General features: G+C 43.0%; 1 protein-coding gene across 1 annotated transcript in view; it reads left to right on the top strand.

Moving 5' to 3' along the window:
• The window catches only part of SMPD3 (sphingomyelin phosphodiesterase 3), a 212,023-nt gene extending 188,049 nt beyond the window's left edge, over positions 1-23,974 (top strand). Inside the window, exons 5-9 of the mRNA XM_066584080.1 lie at positions 6,331-6,486; positions 11,710-11,799; positions 18,594-18,657; positions 19,979-20,141; positions 23,129-23,974. Coding sequence (XP_066440177.1) covers positions 6,331-6,486; positions 11,710-11,799; positions 18,594-18,657; positions 19,979-20,141; positions 23,129-23,230 — 575 coding nt within the window. The 3' untranslated portion in view covers positions 23,231-23,974. The remainder of the gene's footprint in view (positions 1-6,330; positions 6,487-11,709; positions 11,800-18,593; positions 18,658-19,978; positions 20,142-23,128) is intronic.
• Positions 23,975-24,191: the final 217 nt, after the last annotated feature.

Below are 24,191 nucleotides of genomic sequence, written 5' to 3'. Positions count from 1 at the left end.
CATTCAGTATCGTCCATTGTAGATTCAGTGCATACACAAGTACAGGTCACATATGTATGAGATATTCTCATTAACCTCTTAACGAGGGTAATATAAAAATAACTAATTGTCCCACAAAAACTCTCATAGAGTTATGTTGATCTAAAAATTAAAAAGCTATGGTTATTGGAAGGCGGGGACAAAAAAACAAAAAAGTGAAAAATCTCTGGTCTTTAAGGAGTTAAAGGGGTTGTCTCGTGAAATCAAGTGGGGTTCAGCACTTCTGTATGGCCATATTAATGCACTTTGTAATATACATCGTGCATTAATTATGAGCCATACAGAAGTTATTCACTTACCTGCTCCGTTGCTAGCATCCCCGTCGCCATGGATCCGTCTAAATTCGCTGTCTTCTGGCGTTTTTAGATGCGCTTGCGCAGTCCGGTCTTCTCCCTGGTGAATGGGGCCGCTCGTGCCGGAGAGCTGGTCCTCGTAGCTCCGTCCCATCACGTGTGCCGATTCCAGCCAATCAGGAGGCTGGAATCGGCAATGGACCGCACAGAGCCCACGGTGCACCATGGGAGAAGACTCGCGGTGCATCGTGGGTGAAGATCCCGGCGGCCATCTTGGTAAAGGAAGAAAGAAGTCGCCGCAGCGCGGGGATTCGGGTAAGTAATAAACTTTTTTTTTTTTAACCCATCCCTTGGGTTTGTCTCGCGCCGAACGGGGGGCCTATTGAATAAAAAAAAAAACCGTTTCGGCGTGAGACAACCCCTTTAAATAGTATAAACCTTTATTGTTTCCTAACTGTAGTGAGTGTTTTGCTAGAAATTGCCAATTTGATGGGTTAATGAGATTCACCAATAGGGAGAGTTTCTGCAGAGAGGAAGAAATATGAGTCTACTATAACATTGTCAGGAGAATTTAGGCTAGAGGTACAAGGGTGCATAATGTCTTGACTTTCCCCATCTGTGATACCATGGGGCGTTGAAGTAGGGGTATAGTGTTCTTTTATGTCCCCGCCACACTGTACGTCATCTGTGCTCACACTGCTATGAGTACAATGGGATGTGCTGTATATGGTTGTGTACAGTAACTTGCCTTCTCTCCAGCCTTACTTAGACCTCCTGAATAGACTTAAGGGCATTGTAAAATGTAACCAAAATAATGTACAATGTAACTTTCTCTTGAAGGGTTTTTCCACATTTCCTACATGTGCAATAAAGGTACGATAGGGTGGGTCACAACCTCAGAGTTCCCAACTTATGGAAAGAATAGCAGGACTTAGACTCGATTCCCACATGTTAAGTGATAGTATATAGTTTGGTGGGAGGTGGGATTTCCACCTATCATACATCAAGGACACAGTCTGTGGAGAAAACCCCTTTACGTTTGTGATATGTACAGCACCTATAAAGGACTAGGTCCATACTGAAATGTGGATTCAATAAATGATACAAACCCAAAAAGAAAATGAATTCACAAAAACCAGCATAGTGCATACAGACCCGAGGAATGGCACACCACCATGGGAGTGCAGCACTCTCAGGGTCAGTATGCACTATGCTGGATTTATATTATGGGATTAAACTGATGAGCGCATGCGCTAATATGCTCACCACTATTGAGTGTATGAGCACATAAATCGGGGGTGGGGTTGACTATTCAAACTATGCTCTATTGTGCGCGAGTTTTTTTTAAAAAGCGGGGAAATAGGTCCTGTCTATCTTTCTCATGCATAGAAAAACTAAATTCAAGAATCATGGGGTAAGGGCGAGCACCCACTGGCGTTTTTTTACCTGCGTTTTGCGTTTTTCCTGCATAGAGATAACATGTGTTCCTATCCACTGGCGTTTTTTTTGCGTTGCGTTTGCGTTTTTAACATAGGAACTGTCAGTTGCATATGTGTCCTTATTTTTCTCCTAATGCACCCATGAAAGTCAATGGTAATTTATGGAAAAGCCGCGAAAACGCCGCGAAAAACGCGCGGAAAAATCGCGGGAAACGCGGCGAAAACGCTGCGTTTTTTTCCCGCGGAAAACGCAAACGCCAGTGGGTGCTCACCCTAAGCCCTATTTTTTCTCGCGCACAGTATTAATGCACGAGAATCCTGATAGTGGAAATGAAACCAATGAAATCAATGGTTTTATCCCTTTATGCAGCCGTGAAAATCACAGCCGCATAGCAAGACTAGAAGACGCCCATCTGTTGAAGCCCTAAAGAGAACCTGCCACCAGTTTTCTGTGAATGATACCAGCTCTACAATAGTCTAGCAGTCTTTCCCACACTGCATCTGATATAAATGTTGATAATGGCATACCTGTATAATTGAAGTTTTAAAATCTCCCGCATCGTATGTAAATGCTGCCGAGCAATCCAGTTGGCATGCTGGAGCCAGTTGGCATGCTGGAGCGGGTCCCCTAATTGCATGTTTTTCATCAAAGTGTGCCTCTTCAGCCCCCTGTAATGTGGATGATGTAGTCAGTGTCATCCACACACCTCGTTAAAATCTTGCGCCTGCGATCATGGCCCCCACAGGGGGGTCACCCCAATCCAAGGCCAGGGAGCCAACGTGGGGCCCGGCCGACCAGGAGATAAACTAATTTTTCTGAAAGCAACGGCAAAGCACAGCATATTTTTTTACCCTGTCTTGTCCCCACAGCACCCTAACTAAGTTAAGGTGCTGTGGGGCATGACAAGGACCTGAGGATGTGATTTTACTCAGCAGGTCCACACTAACAATTGGTCTTCTGCCCTGCAGCAGCTGCTTCTTGCTTTACTGTATTAGCACCTTAAGGACCTGGCAGTTTTGTACCTTAAGGGTGCCTGAGTTTTGTACCTTAAGGGTGCCATGTGAATGAGCGTGTTTATGTGCGTGCATAGGCACACACAAAAACACTCGTCTATTACAACCACTGCATTTCCTATGGTGCGTTCACATGTCTGTGTTTTACAGGCATGTGCCTGTAAAGATAGGAAATGCGTGCACCATAGGGAATGCACGCATTGCCTTCAATGGAGCCGCAGAGTGATTTTTCAGGGAAGAACTTTAAATATAAGCTCTTCCCTGAAAATCATTCCTTTTAGCGTAAAAAAAATAAAATAAAAAAATATATGTATGCATATATATATATATATACACACTTACCTGTCCGCCGCTGCCGTGTCCTCCGTGGAGATGAAGAACACATCTGCCACATGTGGCAGATATTTTCTTCATCCCCGCGGGGAATAAAGAATTCCCTGCTGCACCTGTCACAGATGTGACAGATGTAGCAAAAGAGTTCTTCATTCCCGTGGGGAATAAAGAATTCCCTAGTGCAGCTGTCCCAGATGACAGCTGCAGAAGAGGATCCAGCTGCCGACACCCCTTAATTGTTTTTCACGGAAGGGCTTTAAATTTAAGCCCTTCCCTGAAAAACAAGCCAAACTGGTGTAAAAGATAAAAAAAGCCACTCACCTTTCTTCAGCTGGCGGGGCTCCGCCGCGTCATGTCTTCACTGTCCCCAGCTCTGCACTGCAGTTCTTTTAGCAGGCAGGGAATTAAACTCGCTGCCTGCTGAAAGAGCTGCTTCTGATTGGCTGAGGTGCTCAGCCAATCACAGGCAGCACTCACCTGTCATTCATTCAGACACTTTTTAGGGATTTCACCCATGTGGTGGTTTAACTGCCCTATTTTTTTCCTTCAGCTGGCAAAATTATTTTTGCTGTGTTTTGTTCCATGACTTATAGGGGTATTTTTTAAAATATCTTTTTCACTGGCTTTCTTTCCTGTTTTTTAGTTTTATTTGGGGGTTAAAAGCTAAAAAAAATTTTTTTATATTTATAGTTAGTTTCTAGAGATTCGGGGGGCGCCGTGGGTGAGCGGGGGGTTGCAGAGGGGAGTGGGGGGGGAGAGAGAGAGAGCTCCCCCCTGTTCCGCGCTGCTACCCCCCGCTCCACCACGCCACGCCCTGCCCCCCGGCGCCCCCCGAATCTTTTCACCCGAGTACGGAAGTACTCGAAAATCGCGGTGCTCGATTGCGAAATCGGCCTTACCGAGTACCTTCGCTCATCTCTATTAGTTTCTTTTAAAAATTTGTATATTTACACTAAAATAAAGTAAAGGAATGGGTTCCCTTATTTATTTCGGACGTTTTGATATATAATATATATGGTTTTGGATTACAGGGCGCATACGGCGATGGTTTTGGTTGGCATCAGCTTTGGGTTATTTTCTTTTTTATGTATATATTTTTATTTTATTCTGTAATTTTGTTTTACTTATTACATTTTTTTTTACTGTCTATGTCCCCCATGATGTTATATAACACCTCTGGGGGACATTCACATGTTTTCTGTTTTCTTTTTATTTGACACTTTTCCACTGTAGTTGGGGCATCCATAGGAGCCCCAGTTATGGAGAAAAACATACCCTGTAGTGACAATATTCATATCCCTGTAGCTCTGTTGTTGCAGGGAATCATGGCGGTCACGTGACTGCCGACTCGTGTAGTGCAAGTTATACTTCTGTTATGTCCGCTGGGCGCACTAAAGTGCCACGCCTACGTGCGCATGCAGGATTGTGTCCTTTTAAAAACCGCAAACACTCACACAGCATTTGCACTCACAACTTGCACCACTCCAGGCAATGATGGAAGGACATCTGTCCCTTACTAATCAGGGAAAGTGGGGCACCCCTGCCTAAAAGCAGTGTTATCGTCCTGATAAGGTCGGCCCAATTGTCCTAATTTGGGACCTGGCTATCCCTGATTAGGAATCTGGAGAGATGCACTAGACACACATAGGACACGACACTGTTCACACATACTATACACAGAACAGGACTGCACATAAAGAACATGTCTGGCAACCTGCACAGATATACAAAACATGTTGCTGTTCACACCAACCTACATAGTAACACAGCCCACACAGAACAGGACTGCACATAGAGCACGTCTGGCCACTTGCACAGACATAACACACACATCACTGCTCACACTATCATACCATGTTGTGCATACAACATATAACAGGAACCCCACCCAGAGCTCCCATGCATACAGATGGTAAACCATAGCCAGTCCAAGTGTCCTCACGCCAAGGGAATAGAGAGTCAGCCACTGTGCTGACATAGGGAACAGTGTCAGGCATCACCCAGCTGACGCACACACAAGACATAAGACGTCTGGAGACCGCACCTGTCAAAGGAAAGGGAAGAGGGGGTCTGCATATGATACAGACAAGGACTACAGGTGTCCAGACCGTTTTTAGGGAAGGAGAGAGACACTTCAGACAAGCATGCAAACACCAGCTCTGAGTGGGATAAACACAGACTATAACAGTAAAGCACTAAAATGACCAGCAATCTCTCAGAAGAGTTTGCTGGTATTTACCTGCCGCAAATGAGGGGGATTGGCTGGTAGAGAATACTGCACCCTGCCTGCTCAATTAACCCCTATCTGTGAAGGTGTGCTCAAGGAAACCTGTAGAACCACAGGTGCCAGGCACACAACCTTAACAACTTCCACTTTTTAGTACATAGCGCTCGTTGAGCACTGTGTACTTGGGAAAGTAGGAGGCAGAAAGGGTTAAAAACCCCTCATTCTTTCTCCTCCTGTTAATCAGCTGTGACTAACATCTAACAACCTGACATGCTTCTGATTGATTGCAGAAGCAGAGGCTTTAAACCCCCACTGTATATTTACAATCAGCTGGGTTTAAAGCCCAGGAACAAGCGCTGTAAATTTACTGTGCTTGGTCCTTAAAGGGTTAAAGCGAGATGCCACTGGGTTTGGAGGAGGACCAACTGTCAGTGACCCCTCTAAGTATAACAATGCAATATTAAAAAACATGCAACTAGGGGAGCCGGTCTAGCACGTCCACTGGACCGCCCGGCTACATTTACACACAATGTGGCAGATTTTAAAACTTGGGTTATAAAGGTGTACTAATATCTACATTTATAGCACAAGCCGTGTGGGAAAGACTGGAACACGACGGTAGAGCTGTTTGTTATTGGTTTCATTTACAGAAAACTGGTCCGAGACTGGTGGCTCTTGGACAAAAAAAGGTTGTGTGACACTGTTTTAGAAGCTCCACTTTTATTACTGTCTAGAGACGAGCGAAACTGGAAAATTCCCCTCCAGCACATAGGGATCTGGAACTCTTGTTTTATGGAACCCCATTCTCTGATAATAAAGGTATAAGATTTGCCGGTCAGTGATTCGCACATGGTATATTGTTACAGTTGCATGCATTAACTTAATTTTCTTTGTGTTTTGGTAAATGCAATTCTTATTCTATTATACTGACCACCAAGCATGTGAATCATTGGCAGGAGAAATAACATTTGTTCTCTCTTCTTAGGGGACGCAATGATCCGATGTGAGCAGATCGACTCACTTTTGGAGTGGATGTCAGAATTCCGCAAATCTACCTCCTCCTCCAGTGCCGCAAATCCGGAGGAGCTGGTGGCCTTTGATGTAGTCTGTGGGGACCTCAACTTTGACAACTGCTCATCAGGTTGGAGTTCAAAAGTAAAGTAGTATATTGCATAGAAAAAGCAGTGGTCCTTATGTATCGATGCGTGAAAGGTTAAACACCTGGCACCAGAGTGCCCCCGAACCTGTCACAAGTAGCAAGTGCCATATGTATCACACAGCTGAGACTTTGGAGACTGCCATAGGTACAGTAACATACCAGATAACAAAATGTTATTATTCACAGTAAGGGTGCTTTTAGATGGAACGGTTCCCTGGTCAACGGATTTTAACGTTTTGTTTCCTTTGAAAGGAAATATGCCAATATTTTATGTTTTTGACATGCTGAGTTGGAAAATGACAATGAAAACCTTGGATTCGCTCAGGTTTACGAGATATATTAACGATTATTAAAATAAAACTACAAACATACATATGATGTAATACAGGCTACTTGCAGCACAGGAAGTGTCAAGATATTCCTCCAATTATGAAAAACACAATGTACCTATTAAAAACTCAATTCCTTAATGAAAATTGGATATTCGTTGCATGGACGCCGTTTCTTTACTGCCCTCTTGTATGAATCTACAGGTGTTTCACACGTCATATTCCAGCAGTAATCTGCTAGCATTGATGGGCTCCATTTCTCTTGTTAGCGTCTCTCCATACCAGAGACGTCCTGATGGAAGCGTTCTCCATGCTCATCGCTTACAGAACCACAGTTGTCAGGAAAAAAGTAAATGTGGGAGTGTAAAAAATGTATTTTTAAAGACATGTTGCAGCCCATTTTTTCCTAACATGACAGCATATTGTCCAGCGGTTCTTTGCGGCTTCCAAGATAATTCTTTGCTACGATCCTGAAAGAATTCCAAGTTTCTTTTTCATCACCCTATAGCACATCATCGAAATGTGTATCCTTGAAGAGCCTGGAGATCTGTGGACCCACCAATATCCCCTCTTTAACTTTGGCCTCACTTACATGCGGAAGCTTCTCTCTGAGATAACGAAATGCTGTGCCATTACAGTCCATGGCCTTGATGAAATTCGTTATGAGTCCTAATTTTATATGCAAAGCTGGTAGTATGATAGAATTGCGGTCAACGAGGGGTGCGCTTACAACGTTCTTTCATCCAGGTTCCAGTAACGTCCTTGGTGGCCATTCTCTCCTTTTGAAATGTGCTACTCTGTCTCTGCTGTCCCACTCATAAAGGAAACAACAGTACTTTGTGTAACCTAGCGGAAGTCCAAGCACTATAGCTCCAATTAGCAAATCGCCCCAGACCGGCCATTTGTGTTCTTCATAGTTGATTCTTACAAGAAGGTGCTTCATGTTTTCATTGCATTCTTTCATCTGTTTTCCATTTCCTATAGGAACAGAGGCTAATGTATTTCCAATATGTAACAAAACTGCTTACAGACTCGTCTTGGAAGAGTCTATGAAGAGTCTCCATTCATTCGGTTTGTGGCTAATATTAATAGCTGTCATAAACCCATTTACAACGTTACAGAAGACAAGATTGGCCTCCATTTTGAAGAATTGATGCAAATGTTGATGATGACAATAGAACCCACTCACTGGAAGTTGTCTTCCGGGTGACTCCATTGCTGTAATCTATATTCCAGTATCTCAGATTTATTTTTGGGGCAGTTGGAGGTCATGTACCAGGTTATTAAGTTTAGTCTGAGTTATTATATGAGGTTTTCATTCATTTGTTGCCGGAATGAAATCTGGATCTGTGGATGTTGATGGCTCTGCACCATCATGAACTTCAATTGCATTTTTTTCCTCTGTGGTGTGAAGTAAATATGATTCTGGCAGCTGGGGAATTGGAATATCTTCACTATGAGGAACAGGTGAACGTGCAGATTGAATATCGGGATAATTTATCATCCATTTTTTCTTCTTCGAGTAACCTTTACTTATTGGAGGTACCAAGCAAAAACGGCAGTTATTGACATGGTCCGTAGGCTCCACCCAGACCATGGGAACACCAAATTTTATGAAACACTCCTTTTCTTTCAGCCACTGACAAAGAGTTGTTGCACAAACGATGCAGAATAAGTTGGCACTATACAAATAAAGATTATTATTATTACAACATGTATTATAATGGTTAATAGAGATGAGCGAACCTACTCATTTCGAGTAATTACTCGATGGAGCACTGCGATTTTCGAGTACTCGGGTGAAAAGATTCGGGGGGCGCCAGGGGGCGGGGGGAGGCGTGGTGGAGCGGGGGATAGCAGCGGGGAACAGGGGGGAGCCCTCTCTCTCTCCCTCTCCCCCCCACTCCTCGCTGCAACCCCCCACTCACTCACGGCGCCCCCCGAATCTTTTCGCCCGAGTACGGAAGTATTCGAAAATCGCGGCGCTCGGGCAAAAAAGGGGCGTGGCCGAGTACGCTCGCTCATCTCTAATGCTTAACTAACAACATATATCATAAATGCACTGTCACAGTGATCAGTGACAAGGGAACTGCCCGGGGGAAGTAAAGAATCCCCTGCAACAGCTGTCACAGCTATGGCAAAGGATCGCAAAGCTCTCACCTTGCTTTCAATGGGGATGCCGCTGCTGGCGGCTCCTTTGAAAGCATTAGGTTCCCGGCAACCCCACAGTGATTTTCGGGGAAGGGCTTTAAATATAAGCCCTTCTCTGAAAATCATTCCTAGTTTTGGTAAAAAAATTTAAAAAAATTTATACTTACCTCTCAGCCACTTTAAAATCCCCACCTGCTGAAAGGGTTGTATCTGATTGGCTGAGCGCTCAGCCAAATACAGACAGCACTCAGCCATTCAATGAATTCAATTCAATTCCGAGTACGGAAGTATTCGAAAATCGCGGCGCTCGGGCAAAAAAGGGGCGTGGCCGAGTACGCTCGCTCATCTCTAATGCTTAACTAACAACATATATCATAAATGTTTAAAAATAAAGTAAAATTAAACAGGATTATATGTAGATAGAAAACATTTATTTCTGAAATTTTGAAAACTAGAGCCAAATTGCAATGTTCATTGTCAGGTTCTTGTTCAGCACCCTCGAATTAGTAATATTTGGCTACTTTTGTTTCTGAAGCTTTTTAGCTGTAGACCAGTGTATCGTTAAAAATTCGTTCAAGGGAATGATAAGCGTTTGGTCAAAACGCGAGCGAACAACGAATGAGAATCATTCAGTTTTCACGTGAAAAAAATCATCCAAGTGAATGATAAGCATTCGGTCTACATGTGAGTGAATGACGAATGATTATTGCTCGCTTCTCACTTGTCATACATTTTATGCAGGCATAAAAATCATAGTTGGCTCATTCACTAGTTCATTTTAAACACTGATTATTCAGTGTTCCATGTTCATTATGTGAAACACTGAATGATACTGAATGATTCTCGTTGAATGAATCTGCATGTCTAAACAGGATTTAAAATCCCCACCTGCTGAAAGGGCTGTATCTGATTGGCTGAGCGCTTAGCCAATCCCAGGCAGCGCTAAGCCATTCATTGAATGACAGCTGAGCACTCCCTGTGATTACTCACAGTGCTCAGCCAATCACATGCAATGCTCGGCCTTTCATTGAATTCATTGAATGGCTGAGTGCTGTCTGTATTTGGCTGAGCGCTCAGCCAATCAGATACAACCCTTTCAGCAGGTGGGGATTTTAAAGTGGCTGAGAGGTAAGTATAAATTTTTAAAAATTTTTTTACCAAAACTAGGAATGATTTTCAGAGAAGGGCTTATATTTAAAGCCCTTCCCCGAAAATCACCGTGGGGTTGCCGGGAACCTAATGCTTTCAAAGGAGCCGCCAGCAGCGGCATCCCCATTGAAAGCAAGGTGAGAGCTTTGCGATCCTTTGCCATAGCTGTGACAGCTGTTGCAGGGGATTCTTTACTTCCCGCGGGCAGTTCCCTTGTCACTGATCACTGTGACAGTGCTGTCACAGTGTTCAGTGATGAGGGGACTACCCGCAGGGAATATTGATGCGCATCACGGACCTATGGTGCATGCATGTCTTATGTTTTGCAGGTGCGTGTTTGCACGCCTGTAAAACACGGACATGTGAACACACCATAGGGAACAGTTCTAATAGAGCCGCAGTTTTGTGCGGACGTATGTACGCACATAAGCACGCTCATCTGAATGAGCCCTAAGGCAGTAACCACATTGACTTATAAAGTGTACAAGTCTAGTACACTACAGTTGACTGTTCATTAGCTGTTTGCCAAGATTTTGTTTATAGAGGAGTCTCCATGCAAATTTGTTCGCAAGTTGTTCAAATATGAACATCTATGACTTTATACCAGATAACTTTTAATCAACCGGCAACTATGTTTTGGTAAGCGGAAGAAAAATGACTAGCAACTTAGGCTCAAAAAATTCACATGACATCATCTTAGTTGCAAAAACATAAAATTGCCTTTATTCCTCCATTACATGCTTGACCCCCATGCTTGACAAAGATCTATAGAGTCGAGCATGTAATGGAGGAATAAAGCAATTGTATGTTTTTCCAACTAAGGTGCTGTCACATGCATTTTTTTACTGGATTTGATCCTTGAATTCTGGATCTTGGTGACTTTGCATATAGAAGCCTACTGCTAAGGCGATTGGTTGTGCTCCTTTTTTTTTGGACTAGCGACTTATTACTTGTCACCCTGTTGGTGGCCAACTTTAGGCTTAACAACTAAAAAGGTTGGAAGTAGAGATGAGCGAGCACGCTCGTTTAAGGCTGATGCTCAAGCGAGCATCGCTCTACTTGAGTAACCGATTACTCGTCCGAGCAAATGCGGGGGGAGCGGAGAGGAGAGTGAGAGAGATCTCTCTCGCCCCCGCCGCCCACCTGCATTTGCTCGGACGAGTGATCAGTTACTTGAGAAGACTTAAACGAGTGTGCTCGCTCATCTCTAGTTGGGAGGCAACATAGGCACCCTTGTTAGTGCAGGCCTCCTGCTTGTCTTATCGACAATCATATACATAAAAAGTGTCGGCTCACATGCCTTGTTGTGGCCTAAATGTGACTGATTTCAGAGTATATACAGCTGATGTTTACTTCTTCATCCCAGACCTTCAATATCGGAGAATTTGACATGTTTCAGGTGGCCACAGAAAACATGACAGAATTGCAGTGTGCAAAAAAGTAAAGCATTGCTTTCTAGGTCTGTCATGAGAAACTTAAAAAAGAGAAATAAAAAAGCAATAGAAATGTGGATGCGCTGTGGAGAGGAGCAGACACATCACTGAGTCTAACCAACATATTCTCTGTTCTGACACAGAAGACAAGCTGGAGCAGCAGCATACCCTGTTTACACATTATAAGGATCCATGCAGACTGGGCCCTGGAGAAGAAAAGCCCTGGGCAATAGGTAAGCAGAGAATTGAGAACTATTTTCAACCTGTGCCACCTGCAGGAAGAGATGAGCACTGCAAGTAATGGTAAAAAGCAAAAAAGATTATTAAGATGAAATGGGTGCTTGGGGAGTGGATGTTGTGATAGTAATAATGCACGGAAGACACTGGACATCAATTTTTAAGTAGTCCTCATGTGCTGCTACTAATAAAATGTGAGTTCCTTCAAAACTGCTGTGCAGATCCACCTGGTAGACCTATCATTGTAATCAGTGTGACAGGCACTACCTTGTGATAGGGGTGCAAAAAATGGTGACAGAGTCTCTATAAGGATGGGTTCCCATATGTCCAAACATTCAGCTTTTTTTCCCTCTGGTGTTATAGTGAAGCAGATGCTAAAGCTGATATCGTCGTTTTCTATGGACAGTTCAAGGGGCTTCAGCGCATAAGTTTTGATGCAAGATTAATCTCCGTGCCAGATAGAAAAAAATGTTGTATGCAGCATTTCTCTGTCAAGTTGTGGACAACGGATTAGTGCAAAAAGGGCACCACTGAGGCATCAGTTTTGTTTGGTTCTGGCGTGTCAACACTGCTCGGACACAAGCGATATATAGGAACGCAGCCTAAGCAAGTCATAGACAAGGGTTCCCATGCATCCCTCTGTCTGAGGCTGCCCCTTTTTACAACCTGGAACAAATCACAATACATTTCTTAATTTTCCCTACTTTCTTAAAGGGAACCAGTCACCATATTTATGCTGCCAGCAGAATAAACTAGTGACGGAGTTCGGTCTATGTTCTGCAAAAAAGAATGCTGGACATTCATAAATCCCGACTGCCCCTCCTCCCTGTTGGAGCGCCAGTACACTACTTAGAGGACTACATAAGGCCCATTCAGACACAACGATTATTGCTCAAAATTTGCTTAAAAGCCATCTTTTGAGCGATAATCGTTGGGTGTAAATGTGCCCGTCTTTCAGTTTTCTGCCAAACGATGACTTTCATTTCTGCTTGAAAACCATAATTGGGCAGAACAGCTGATAAGCAGGACCGCACGCTGTGTTCTGCCCGGGGAGAGCTGATTACAGCTGATAACATTGATAACAGCTGTCCGCCCTGCTTGCAGATCAAAGGGAATGTAATCAGGGAACAGTGGGTAGTCTGTTCCCTGATTACAGCTCCCAGCGGCTCACACGTTACTAATTGGTACTAATAGGCATTAGTACCAAGTAGTAGTTTATGCAAAATAGTTGCTCAAAGGCATCTTTTGAGTGATCATCTTTGCAGTGTAAATGCACCTTTACCTATAGTTAGCAAAGAGGTAAATAAGTGCTGATTTTATGAAAACCACAGCTGGTAAAAACCTAAATGACCCAGCACTGCACTCAGTGCATCCAGCACATTTAAATAAAAGGGCAACTCTCTATGTCATGGGGCATCTACAACCTCACAACCATGATATGAAGACAGATACTGTGTGAAGACGATAGATGAGAATGCATTGTGTAAAGAAGGGGGTGATTTCACTGCCAGGAGTGAGTTATGTCTTTCCAACATCGTTCCAACACTGCTCAGTGATGCTCACTGTTGCCAACTCTTCTTCCTCCATTGAAGAAGCTTGCCACTTTTTCTGTACAGAGTTAAAAAGCATGCACACTTGCATTGGGAGCAATTTATTGAGTGGCAATTTCAAAGGGCTGGGAGATGTCCATAATGAATGTGGGGCACAGTCCAGGACAAAAAAAACCTATCAGGAACCAGTTGCCAAATTCTGGAATGTCCCAACAAAATTGTAATAGTTGGCAACTATGTATCTTTGCTAACATTTTCCCATGTAAGTCCCACTGGGCATGAGAGAGAATCTGATGGTGGCGTTTGAGTGTGATCCCTAGCCCTGAGATCAGTGGTGCAGCAGCCTAGTTCTAAGGGACAGCAGTCAGCAGGCTCCTCCTCCACAAGGATGAACCACTGTGGGCCTCCAAGGTCCTGTCTGCTTCATCCATCTTGTTGCCTGGACGTAGGCAAAGCTGTTTTACCTGCAAGGATGGTGAAGATGCTGCTGGGGGGCAAACATGGTTCTATTGCGATGAACAGTTCTGGCAGAGGAAGGCGGTCCATCCGAATATTTGGTGGGATCACAAAGACAATGGCCTCTGGTTACAGCTCATGGGCCTTTCTTGTTATGCCAGTCCTTTCCCAAAGGAGTCAGTTCATCTGAGTCCTCTGGAAATGCAAGTTCTTCTGGGCAGTTGGGGCAATTCTGGGGCCAGAAACCTGGTGTGTGCTGGCAATTTAATGAGCACCAGTGCAAGTTCGGGGCAATCGTAAATTTATACATGTCTGCTCTCACTGTAATGGCAGGTACCATGGAGCAGACTGTTGCTTAGGCAGTTGGTATTAGAATGTTTACACCTGAACTCTTGGGTGGTTGCTGGACATGTTCACGAGGTGGAAAATTCAACTGCAGACTCATTGTCATTGGGAGCATTTCCGATCATTGGTAACAGATGCCGGTGAGGGAATAGCTTGCCCCCCACAGCTTTGGGATTAGGTCTGCAGGCGGTGGGACACCTGATCCAGGCATCACTGGCACCATGTATGTGGACTGCTTACGAGTCGGCATGGAGTTGTTGTGAGCAATGGGTGACTGAGTTAGGGGACGTGATGTCCAACGAGGATGGGGTTGGGGCGCTTTTGTGTTTTTGGAGGGAGGCAGCTAAAGTGGGCTGGTCAGTAGAGAAAGTAAATCATTTCGTGGTGGCCCTGTATTTCAACTTCAAGTTGTGCATGGTTAGAGATGTCATAAAGACTTTTATGATTGGCCAGGCCCTGAGGGGATTTTGGAGGGGTAGGGTGTAGGTAGATAGAAAGAAGCCTGAGTCATTCTGGCTACTAGAGCGAATTGAGGGAGCAGTGTCTTCTGTTTATACTTCGCCATTTTGTACAATTTTATTTTGACTGCCATTTTTGGGGGCATTGAGGGTGGGAGAATTTGGTGGCTTTTTCAGCTATCAGGGTAGGGGGAATCCTGAGCAAAGTTGTGGTGGTTTGTGGTAACAGAACTGAACTTCAGTATTCTATGACCGATCACCTGGGAGGAGAAAAGTTCAATTTATGGGGTCCCAGGGGCAGGAATGTGTTCCGTACCCTGCTTGTCCGCTTATCGAGCTTGAATGTGGACTGAGGCCGGTCCATTGCTTAGGCATGAGGATGGATTCTTTTTGTCTAGGAATTAGTTTATTGTGGTTTTTAGAAGAACTTTTTCTACTTTGGGGCTGGATGGATCTTGTTGTGCTCTGAAGTACTTTCACATAGGGAGAGCGACTGAAGCAGCAATTTGGGTGTTTAAGTCCAGGAATGCTGAGGAAGACTGGTAGATGGGAGTCACAGGTCTTATGCTTACCCCCTATTACTGTAAGTTTAGTGGATGGGACAAAATTGTAGGGTGTAAATGTGTTAGTTTGTTGCTCTGTGTTTTAGGGTGTTTCTATAAATATTTAACATTGTTTCAGGTTGTGTTCTTTTTTGTTTCATGTTCTAGATCGCAAGCCAGCACTAGTGTGGATATTCAGCCATTTTTTTGTCTATTGGGGGGCGGAGCGGGCAAAGGTTTGGCCTAATGAAAGGCAATTCGGCTTTGACAGGAGTGTCATGGTTGTCAGGTGGCTGGGATTCAGAGGTATGGTCTAGAAGCAGGTGTTGCCGGAGATATTGCCCAACTTGATAGGGGCCCTGGATGTGTTAGTCTTACATGAAGGGGGCAACAATTTGGGTGTCCAGCCATTTTGGGAGTTGATTAAGGACATTCTCTATGACCTCTTGTGCCTCTGGTCCCAGTTCCTTAGGCTGATCACTGTGTGGTCCGAGATCAACCCTAGAAGAGGCTGGCATAGTACCTGCTCCATAGAAAAGTTGAACAAGGCCCGTGTTAAAGTTAAAAGGGCTATTTCCTCATTTGTTGCTTGAAAAGGGGGTGTTAGTGTAAAGAATTTGGAGTTGGGGTATGGCAACTATTGGCTGAACGATAGGGTGAACCTGAATGCCATCAGAATTGCTTTTTGGCCATTGTCAATCCGAGGGGTAATTTAGCAGGCCTTGTTGGCTGCCTCGCAAACTCAAGGTTTCAAGGCTTTCTCAGTGTGGTAGGTGGAGGGGTCTTTGAATTTGGTCATAAATTGATGGAAGGGGATTTCATGGCGCAGCTGTGGTTGATCTGGTGCATTTGGAACTCACAAGGGATCAAGTCCCAAATTGTCTGTTTACTTCAGGTAGCCATCTTGGTGTCTAGTGTTATATGGGGGTAAAACATGGGCTTTCATTAAATATGTTTCTGAATACCAGGTTTTTATGACTCCAAGGACTTTCTCCCCCTTATTGATGTAGATCTATGATTTGTTGCATGTGGTTATTTGTTAATAAATTGGCTGCTGTGGCCAATTTAATCCAAAAATTTATATATTATGTCTTTATTTAACATGGGTGGTTTGTGGAATAAATGGGGGAGGGATATTCCAAGGGGATCAGACTCTACAATACCCTTGTCAAGGCATATACAATTTTGGTCTGACAATATTGCACCATTTTCACTATGTGTGTGTTGCATGCATTTTTGATGTTTGTCTGCTTTTTTACATCTGTATTGCATCAGTATTCACTGCATTTTTCATGCCTGCACAAAAAATCTCAAGAAAGCCCAAATAATGTCACTTTTTTTACTGTCTCCAGGCAACACGAGTAAGGGCTTAAACAGACAATTTCAATGGTTTCATTTTCACTATCAGGATTCTCACCCATTGATAGTACGGGCGAGAAAACATAGGACTTTCCCTATCTTTCCCGCACGTAGTAATAACTACAGGACCTATCTTCCTGCTATTTTATTCAAACTCTTGCATAAGAAATATAGATGTAATATGGACAGAAAATATACCCATGTGAATAGGCCCTAAGCAGGGGCGTAGCTAAAGGCTCATGTGCCCGGGTGAAAAAGTTTATCTTGGGGCCCCCCAACTTCTCTTAAGTCCTTAACGCAGAGGCGTAACTTGAAGCTCCTGGGCCCAATACAAAACCTGTAACTGTGTCACAGAAGGGGAAAAATAAAAACAAACAATTACTGAAAATCGCTATATACTTACTGACTCAGGAGGGCAAACACGTGCACCACCTCAACATGCAGGTAGCAAATGCCAAATGAGAGAGCTAATTACACCTGTGAGGGACACCAATGAAACAGGCACTCACACAACCTCCTAATATAGAGGGGGGTGGCAGCTTGGTGTATACTCCAAAACAGCGGCCACCCCCTCTATATTAAGAGGCTGTGTGAGTGGCTGCTTCATTGGTGTCCCTCACAGGTGTAATTAGCTCTCTCATTTGGCAGTTTGCTACCTGCATGCTAAGGAAACCTGTAACAGGGCCCCCAACTATAATGCTTTATTCACAGTACTGGGCTCCCTATATGAAGAAGAGAGGCCTTATGGATTAATACAAGGCTTGTGGGCCCGGGTGCAACCACATCTCCTGCATCCCCTATAGTTACGCCAGTGGCCCTAAGGGTTGTAACTCGGCTCACTAAAAAAAGATATATAGATTCAGAATGTTCATAAACTTGACTTTAGAAGATGGCGTAATCACTTACAGGCTACTTGAATGGGTACTTTGTGTAATCTCTTCATTTTACAATACAACCTATGTGTGTAAATTATCACCCAATAAGAGGCAGGATGTAGAGATATTCCCTATACTGGACTGAAAGTGCAATCGTAAATACCTACAGTGTTCCTAGATCATATTTGGGTCGGGAGGGATATAATTTCTACTTAAGGAGAGCACTATGGCAGAGGATCACAAAGTGTCTCATCAGTGTGCAGTAGGATCCTGGCTTGGCTAGTGAGAGGCTTGTGACGTGGGTCGGGAGGGGTATCATCGCTACTTAAGGAGAGCACCTAGGTGCTTTCCTAGGTGCCTCCTTCCACACCTTCTAGGTGCTCTCCTTAAGGAGTGATGATATCCCTCTCGACTCACATCATAGGCCTCTCATTAGCCAAACCAGGATCCTACTGACACTGATGAGGGGCAAAATCCCCAAAACAACTGTCTGTGTATGGAATCTGGCTTGTTTTCTATTCCCAATCATTGTTCTAAAGACCAAGATAAAGGAATAGGTGGCACTGCAGGGGTATTGTTCCATCCTCCTTATTTGCATAGATAATGTATGTGCATGCACATATTAAAGGCGTATGCACAGAGGATGTAAGGCGACTCAGTAAGCTCGTGTAGTTCTGAATCCAAGGATAGAAGCTTCATGTCGATGGAGTCAAAATCCAATGCAGTAATGTCCTAAGCTGATAAACAGTCAGGAGTGAAGAGGATAAGTGTACAGGACACTATTTACTGTATTAATCCAATATATAATGGGAAATTTAGCTTTTTTGGCTGTGCCTGCACCCTATTTCTTGGCCTCCCTTTCCAGAAATAGGGTGACTGAGTGATGGAAGCTGAAGACAAGGTGACTTCCTGTAAAACTGGGTGAATCAATGTCTGATGAGGGTATATTGTGTGCCCATGGGCATTGTATTACAGATTCATAAGAGTCATGCATGCCTTATTTCCATTTAATGCTGATTGGTATGTGACAGCTGATCTGGGAGGGGATGGAAATTTTGGTTTATTGACCAACCTGGACTATAAAATCATGTTTATTTCTTCAATTATTGACATCTTTCCTCATCATTATGAGAACAAAATGCTACAGTTATGAATGCCTGAGGTTGGATTTAGCTGTTACAACATATGACTTTCTGCTTGCGTAGGAACGCTGCTGGATCCCGAAGGTCTCTATGATGAGGAGGTGTGCACCCCTGACAATCTACAGAAGTGAGTAACTAATCAACTACATTATTTGGTTGATCACTTGGACAAGCTTAGCAAAAGTGAATGCTAACCACAGCAGGAGACTATTGTAAGATGTCAAATAAAGCAGCTCATAATTGTACAGTAAAAGTTGTATGTTTAGTATTAGTTGGTGCCTTTGTGTTTCATTCAAAAGAGGAGTCAGAGGCATAGCTTCGAGAAACTTTACTTGGTTCCAACGCCTACTAAAGACTGATGTAATCACATACAATAAATATACACAGTACCAGAACTAAGCTCAATACATAAATATGATGTAGGGAAAAAAGCTAATTACATACTGGAACTAAGCACAATAAATACAGTACCAGAACCAAGCTCACTACATAACTACTGTACACTGCCCAAAATAAAGTCAAGTTAACCCCTGTTGTGTAACAATCTTATTTACAATCATAAGAAACCACAGGTCTCAATATGATCTAAACCGATGGTAAGGATGCTGGGAGTTGTTTACAAAAACAGTACCACTCATCATCTCATTGAACACCATATGATTGAATAGCACTGATCAAATGCAGTCAGAGACAGAATGAACACTCAAATCCAGTGATTCACACATGACATCTTTTCTGATTGTAGTTGCTCTCTTTCCCCTTTCCTCTTCACCCAGCTCAGACCACCATGGCCACTTTTCTTGGCCATGACTCTTGCTGCTCAGACATTGTTGGCTCCTCATCTTCACACTTTCTAACAACAGAAACTCCTCATCTTTCTGCTTTAACAGTGTTATACTTTTAATGATAGTAGTCTGCTGTCTTCCAATACAATGGCTGCTCCTGCCCCAGTATGGTGTCTGCTACTACCCACAGTACTGTAGCTGCAATACTTCTTGTTCATATTTATGTAGGACTTCTATAGTGTCCCCACTAATAATAGTTCTACATATCGTTCCTCTTAAAAGACTACCCCAAATTAGTGTCCATAGCAGTACAATATTTCTAGTTCCCCCAAAACAGTTCCTTTGATTTATATACTTGCTTGTCCTTGTTTCCACAATGTATCTAGCAGTGCGGGCTGCTCCTGGGAGCGACACAGGCTGACATGATGATGTTATCACACTAGCCTACGTCAGTCAGAGACCTCTGACTCGTGTCTGTTCGAATCTTAGCAAAACAGCAATGTTTAAATGCAGGGTTTGCCGCACTTGCCTCTCCCTGCTGTCAGGGAACAGTTACTCACCTCGCCTCATGGTTGCTGCAGCCATTGCTTGTAATTTTGCCCTTGCTGTTGCAATGTTAATAAAAGGCTGTCGATAGGTTATATGAAACTTCTTATTTTCTAGAGTCCTAGAAAATGAGGAAGGAAGGAAGGAATATCTGGTATATCCCACCAGCAAAAACCATTGTCCCAACCATAAAGGGAGGAAGGTTCCATTGAAGGGGAGTGGGCGCAGAATTGACTATATGCTGTATTCCGAAGAGGGACTCAATATGGAGTGGAAAGTGGTAAGTGCCTGAATATGTGTGTTACTGTTTTACAGATTTTTTAAATTGAAATAGCTGTATGAGGATTACTTTTTTGTGGGACTTACTGTATTTTTAAATTGTACCATTTAAGGGCTCAGTCACACGGGCGCTTTTATGTGTATTTTTTCACGCATAAAAAAGATCGCATTGCGTGCGTAAAAAAAAAAGCATGTGACCACGTCCATTGCCACCAATATAAAATTCGCACATATGACCGCTGCCATTGGAAAGCATTGGTTCTATATAGTGCGATCTTTTTTAACGCAAGAATAATTACACGTTAAAACGCCCGTGTGACCGAGCCCTAATGACCATATAATGAAAAATGAACAATTTTTGGAGGGGAAAGAGGGGTTAGTTTTCAGAGCATTCACATTGTAGAAAAAAATGACAACTTTAAATTTAATTTATATTCTTTTTTAATGTTTTATTACTTTTAAAAAGAAAAAAAACTTTTTTTTTTAAAACAAGAATTGCTTACTGTCGCTAAATTATAAGACCTATAAGGCCTCATGTCAACAGCACATGCAGATTTTTCAAGTGGATTTTCGCAGCAGATGCATTGCGAGCCATCATTAACCCTTTGAAATCCAATTTTGGATTCAGGGTTTCCTAGGGGGCTTTCTCTTTCTGCCATTATACAATGGCACCATCTGCTGGCTAGAGCCAGTACTGTGGTATGGGATATGCTGGAGAGGCCCCCGACAACAGAGCGTCCGGCAATATACAGTAAGAATACCCTGCTGGATGTCTTCTGACATTGGAGCTGTACAGCCTTTAATCAGAATGTCTTCAGATGTCAGACAGTGGATTGAAAAGTGTTAAAGTGATTTTTTTATTGCTTGCGGGAGATCATGGATTTCGTTTTTTTCCTGCACGTATGTATGGAAAAAATCGGCAACCCCACCTCCCAGCCTTTTTCCCACCTCCCAAATGTATTTGCGGATGCACTGCAGATCATAAGCTGCCATTGAAATGAATGGAGCCGCATCCACACGTGATCCGCGGTAAAATGGAGCATGTTGCTATTTAATATCCACACGGGGCATCCGCAAATCAAACTAAACAAATCCGCAGGTGTTAAATGAAGTGCGGATGTGCAATGCTTCCCTATGGGGGTCTTGATTTGCAGATCTCACGCACGGGTGCCATGTGCGGATTCCGCAAATCAAATCCGCCCGTGGATATTAGGCCTAACTTTATTTTTTTGTCGATTGGGCTGTATGAGGACTCATTTAATTGTGAGAACGAGCTGCAGTTTTATTGATATCGTTTTGCGGTAAATCCATCCTTTTGATAACTTTTTATTACATGTTTTTGAAAGCAGGAGTAACAAAAAAAGCCCCGAAATTCTGGCTTTTGTCACAGTGTGATATTAATAGTGCAAGATTTTAATAGTTGGGACTTTTACAAAGATGGCAATACCAAATACAGAACTGTGCAAAAGTTTTAGGCAATTGTGGCAAAAATGCCGCAAGGTAAGAATGTTTTCACAAATAAAAGTGTTAATAGTTCATTCATGTCAATTAAAATGCAAAGTGAACGAACAAAAGAGAAATGCAAATCAGATCAATATTTGGGGTGACCGCCCTTTGCCTTCAAAACAGCAACAATTCTTCTAGATACACTTGCACACAGTTTTTGAAGGGAGATTGTTCTAAACATCTTGGAGAACTAACCATAGATCTTCTATGGATGTAGCCTTGCTCAAAAGTCTTCATGTAGTCCCAGACAGACTGGCTATTGATGAGCTCAGGGCTCTGTGGGGGCCATATCAGCACTTCCAGGACTCCTTGTTCCTCTTTACACTGAAGATAGTTCTTAGTGACATTGGCTTCATGTTTGGGGTTGTTGTCCTGCTGCAGAATACATTTGGAACCAATCAGACACATTCTATTTTTAAAAAAATACTTTCTTTGCAGCATTTTTTCCTACACCTGTCTAAAACTTTTACACAGTAGATAGAGTTTGTTCATTGCTTAGATTTTTTGATGGGAAAAATTGGAAAAGGGATTTTTTTTAAACTTTTAATATTTTTTTTAATGTTCTTTATTTTTTTTCTACATTTTTATTTAGCCCCCACAGGAGACTTGAACTGGCAATAGCGTATATAATTACTGCAATACTACAGTATTGCAATATAAGTATAGTGATTTGCAATGATGCCTATAAAGCCCTGTCACAAGCAGGACTCAGTAGGCATCCATGTGTGGCAGTACTGGGAGCCTTTACTTGGCTCAGAGCTGTAATGTTAGACCACCAGCACCCCTCAATCGTGTTTCCTTGGGAAAGGTGGGCCATGGGGATGTTTCAGATGTGTGGTCACCTTTGACTGCAGCACCTAAATAGTTCACCTCATGTGGCACAGGGTGTTATAGCAGCAGCATGCAGTCCTAAGCTCTTGCTCATGACCTGAAGGTTGCAGGTTCAATTCCCTCATGATCCATCAAGGTTGGTAAAATTAGTACATTTCAGGCAGAAGAAGTTGGTGCTATACAAATAACAAGTCCCACAAAGCAGTTTGAGTGGATTCTGCTCCAGAGTTGGCTCCATGCACCCTTCACAAGACATAAATTTATTGTCAGAAGTGGTTAAGGGATCATGGGCATGGCTGAAGTATGGCTCTCTGGATCTCCATAGCTTGTAAAGGTCCCACACTACATCAATGGGTGCCCCAGGTATATCAAGGTTTTTGGCGTCATGTTCTTATGCAGTATTGTCCCTTAAGAAAGTGGTGTAGGAAAGGAAGTATATAATGTCATGCAGAGTGACTCTGGGTCTATAAGGTAGAGCAGTAAGACCATACAGGGTTCAAATGAATATAATTTTACCGTAATCTGTTGAAAAAGCATTTAGCAGATATTATTTAGATGGCTGGCTTACTTTTGGTTTGCATAGTATGTTGTCTTGCTCACAATGCCATATATAGAGCTCTACAGAAAACTAATACGCTTCTTATATTTTAGGAAATTGAAGAATACAGTTTTATTACACAACTAGCTGGACTTACAGACCATGTGCCAGTAGCAATGCGACTGACCGTTTCTACTGGGGAAGATGAGTCTTAAGCAGGACTGTGGACTCTGCCAGTATTAATGGGGAAAGTACATACAGTATGGCCTACGGGGTTCCTCCAAGTCTCAGAATCTGGAGCAGGGAGATTTCTCCAGCGTCCTAATGGAGCCACTGGAGTCCTCCACCATTTGGACTGCGTGAAGGAGGTAGACAGGAACAGAGTTCAGAGGCTTCCTCACTGGTGCCACCGGGTACCAAAGCAGCTCCCGCAGCCGGCCAGCCACACTCTCTGTGGTTATCAGAATGAGAAGAACTAGAACAGATCCAGTGCCATTCTTACCAAGATGTTTTTATACCACTATATAGCACAATTTAGTTTGTAACCGTGATATGCTGGTCAATGTTTCTTTTTCTTATTCTTTTTTTTTTTGTTTGTTTTTTTTGCAGAATCTTTGTATATCTAAAGAAAAATGAGGACCATTAACCTTTTTACTTCTAGGCTCTTGTTGTAGTTCTGAACAGCTCCACTAGCATGCGCTATAATTGCATGAGGCTCTGCATAAAAATATATAAAAAACAACAACGATATATAAAAAAGTAAAAAAAAAAAAAAGAAAAACAGCCAATTTCACCTGGACGATTTTAAAGGGATACATCCAAGAACATGAAGTGCAGATTACGAAACCTGTTGTTTCCATGATTGGCTAATACTTTTTTTAATGGCTTTGCTAGAATTTCTTTACTCTTTTTTTCCAATGGTTATAGAAACAACACAATAAAATATCTCCCTGCTTTTATCAATGTGGATTCAATTGCACAGATCAAATATAGCCGGCGACGGTCTACGGTGTATGTTAGTGATCGCCAACCTGTGGCTGTCCAGCTGTTGGAAAACTAAAACTCACAATGCACCCTGGTATCCTGCAGTTCACCAACAGCTGGAGATCTGTAGAATGGGGACCGCTGGTTAACCAAGTATGGCATTAAGTAACCCAAGAAAGGTTCCTTTAGGTG

The sequence above is a fragment of the Eleutherodactylus coqui genome, chromosome 11 (genome assembly GCF_035609145.1).
Source record: "Eleutherodactylus coqui strain aEleCoq1 chromosome 11, aEleCoq1.hap1, whole genome shotgun sequence".
Classification (NCBI taxonomy): domain Eukaryota; kingdom Metazoa; phylum Chordata; class Amphibia; order Anura; family Eleutherodactylidae; genus Eleutherodactylus; species Eleutherodactylus coqui.
This window is presented reverse-complemented; position numbering and strand designations above follow the sequence as displayed.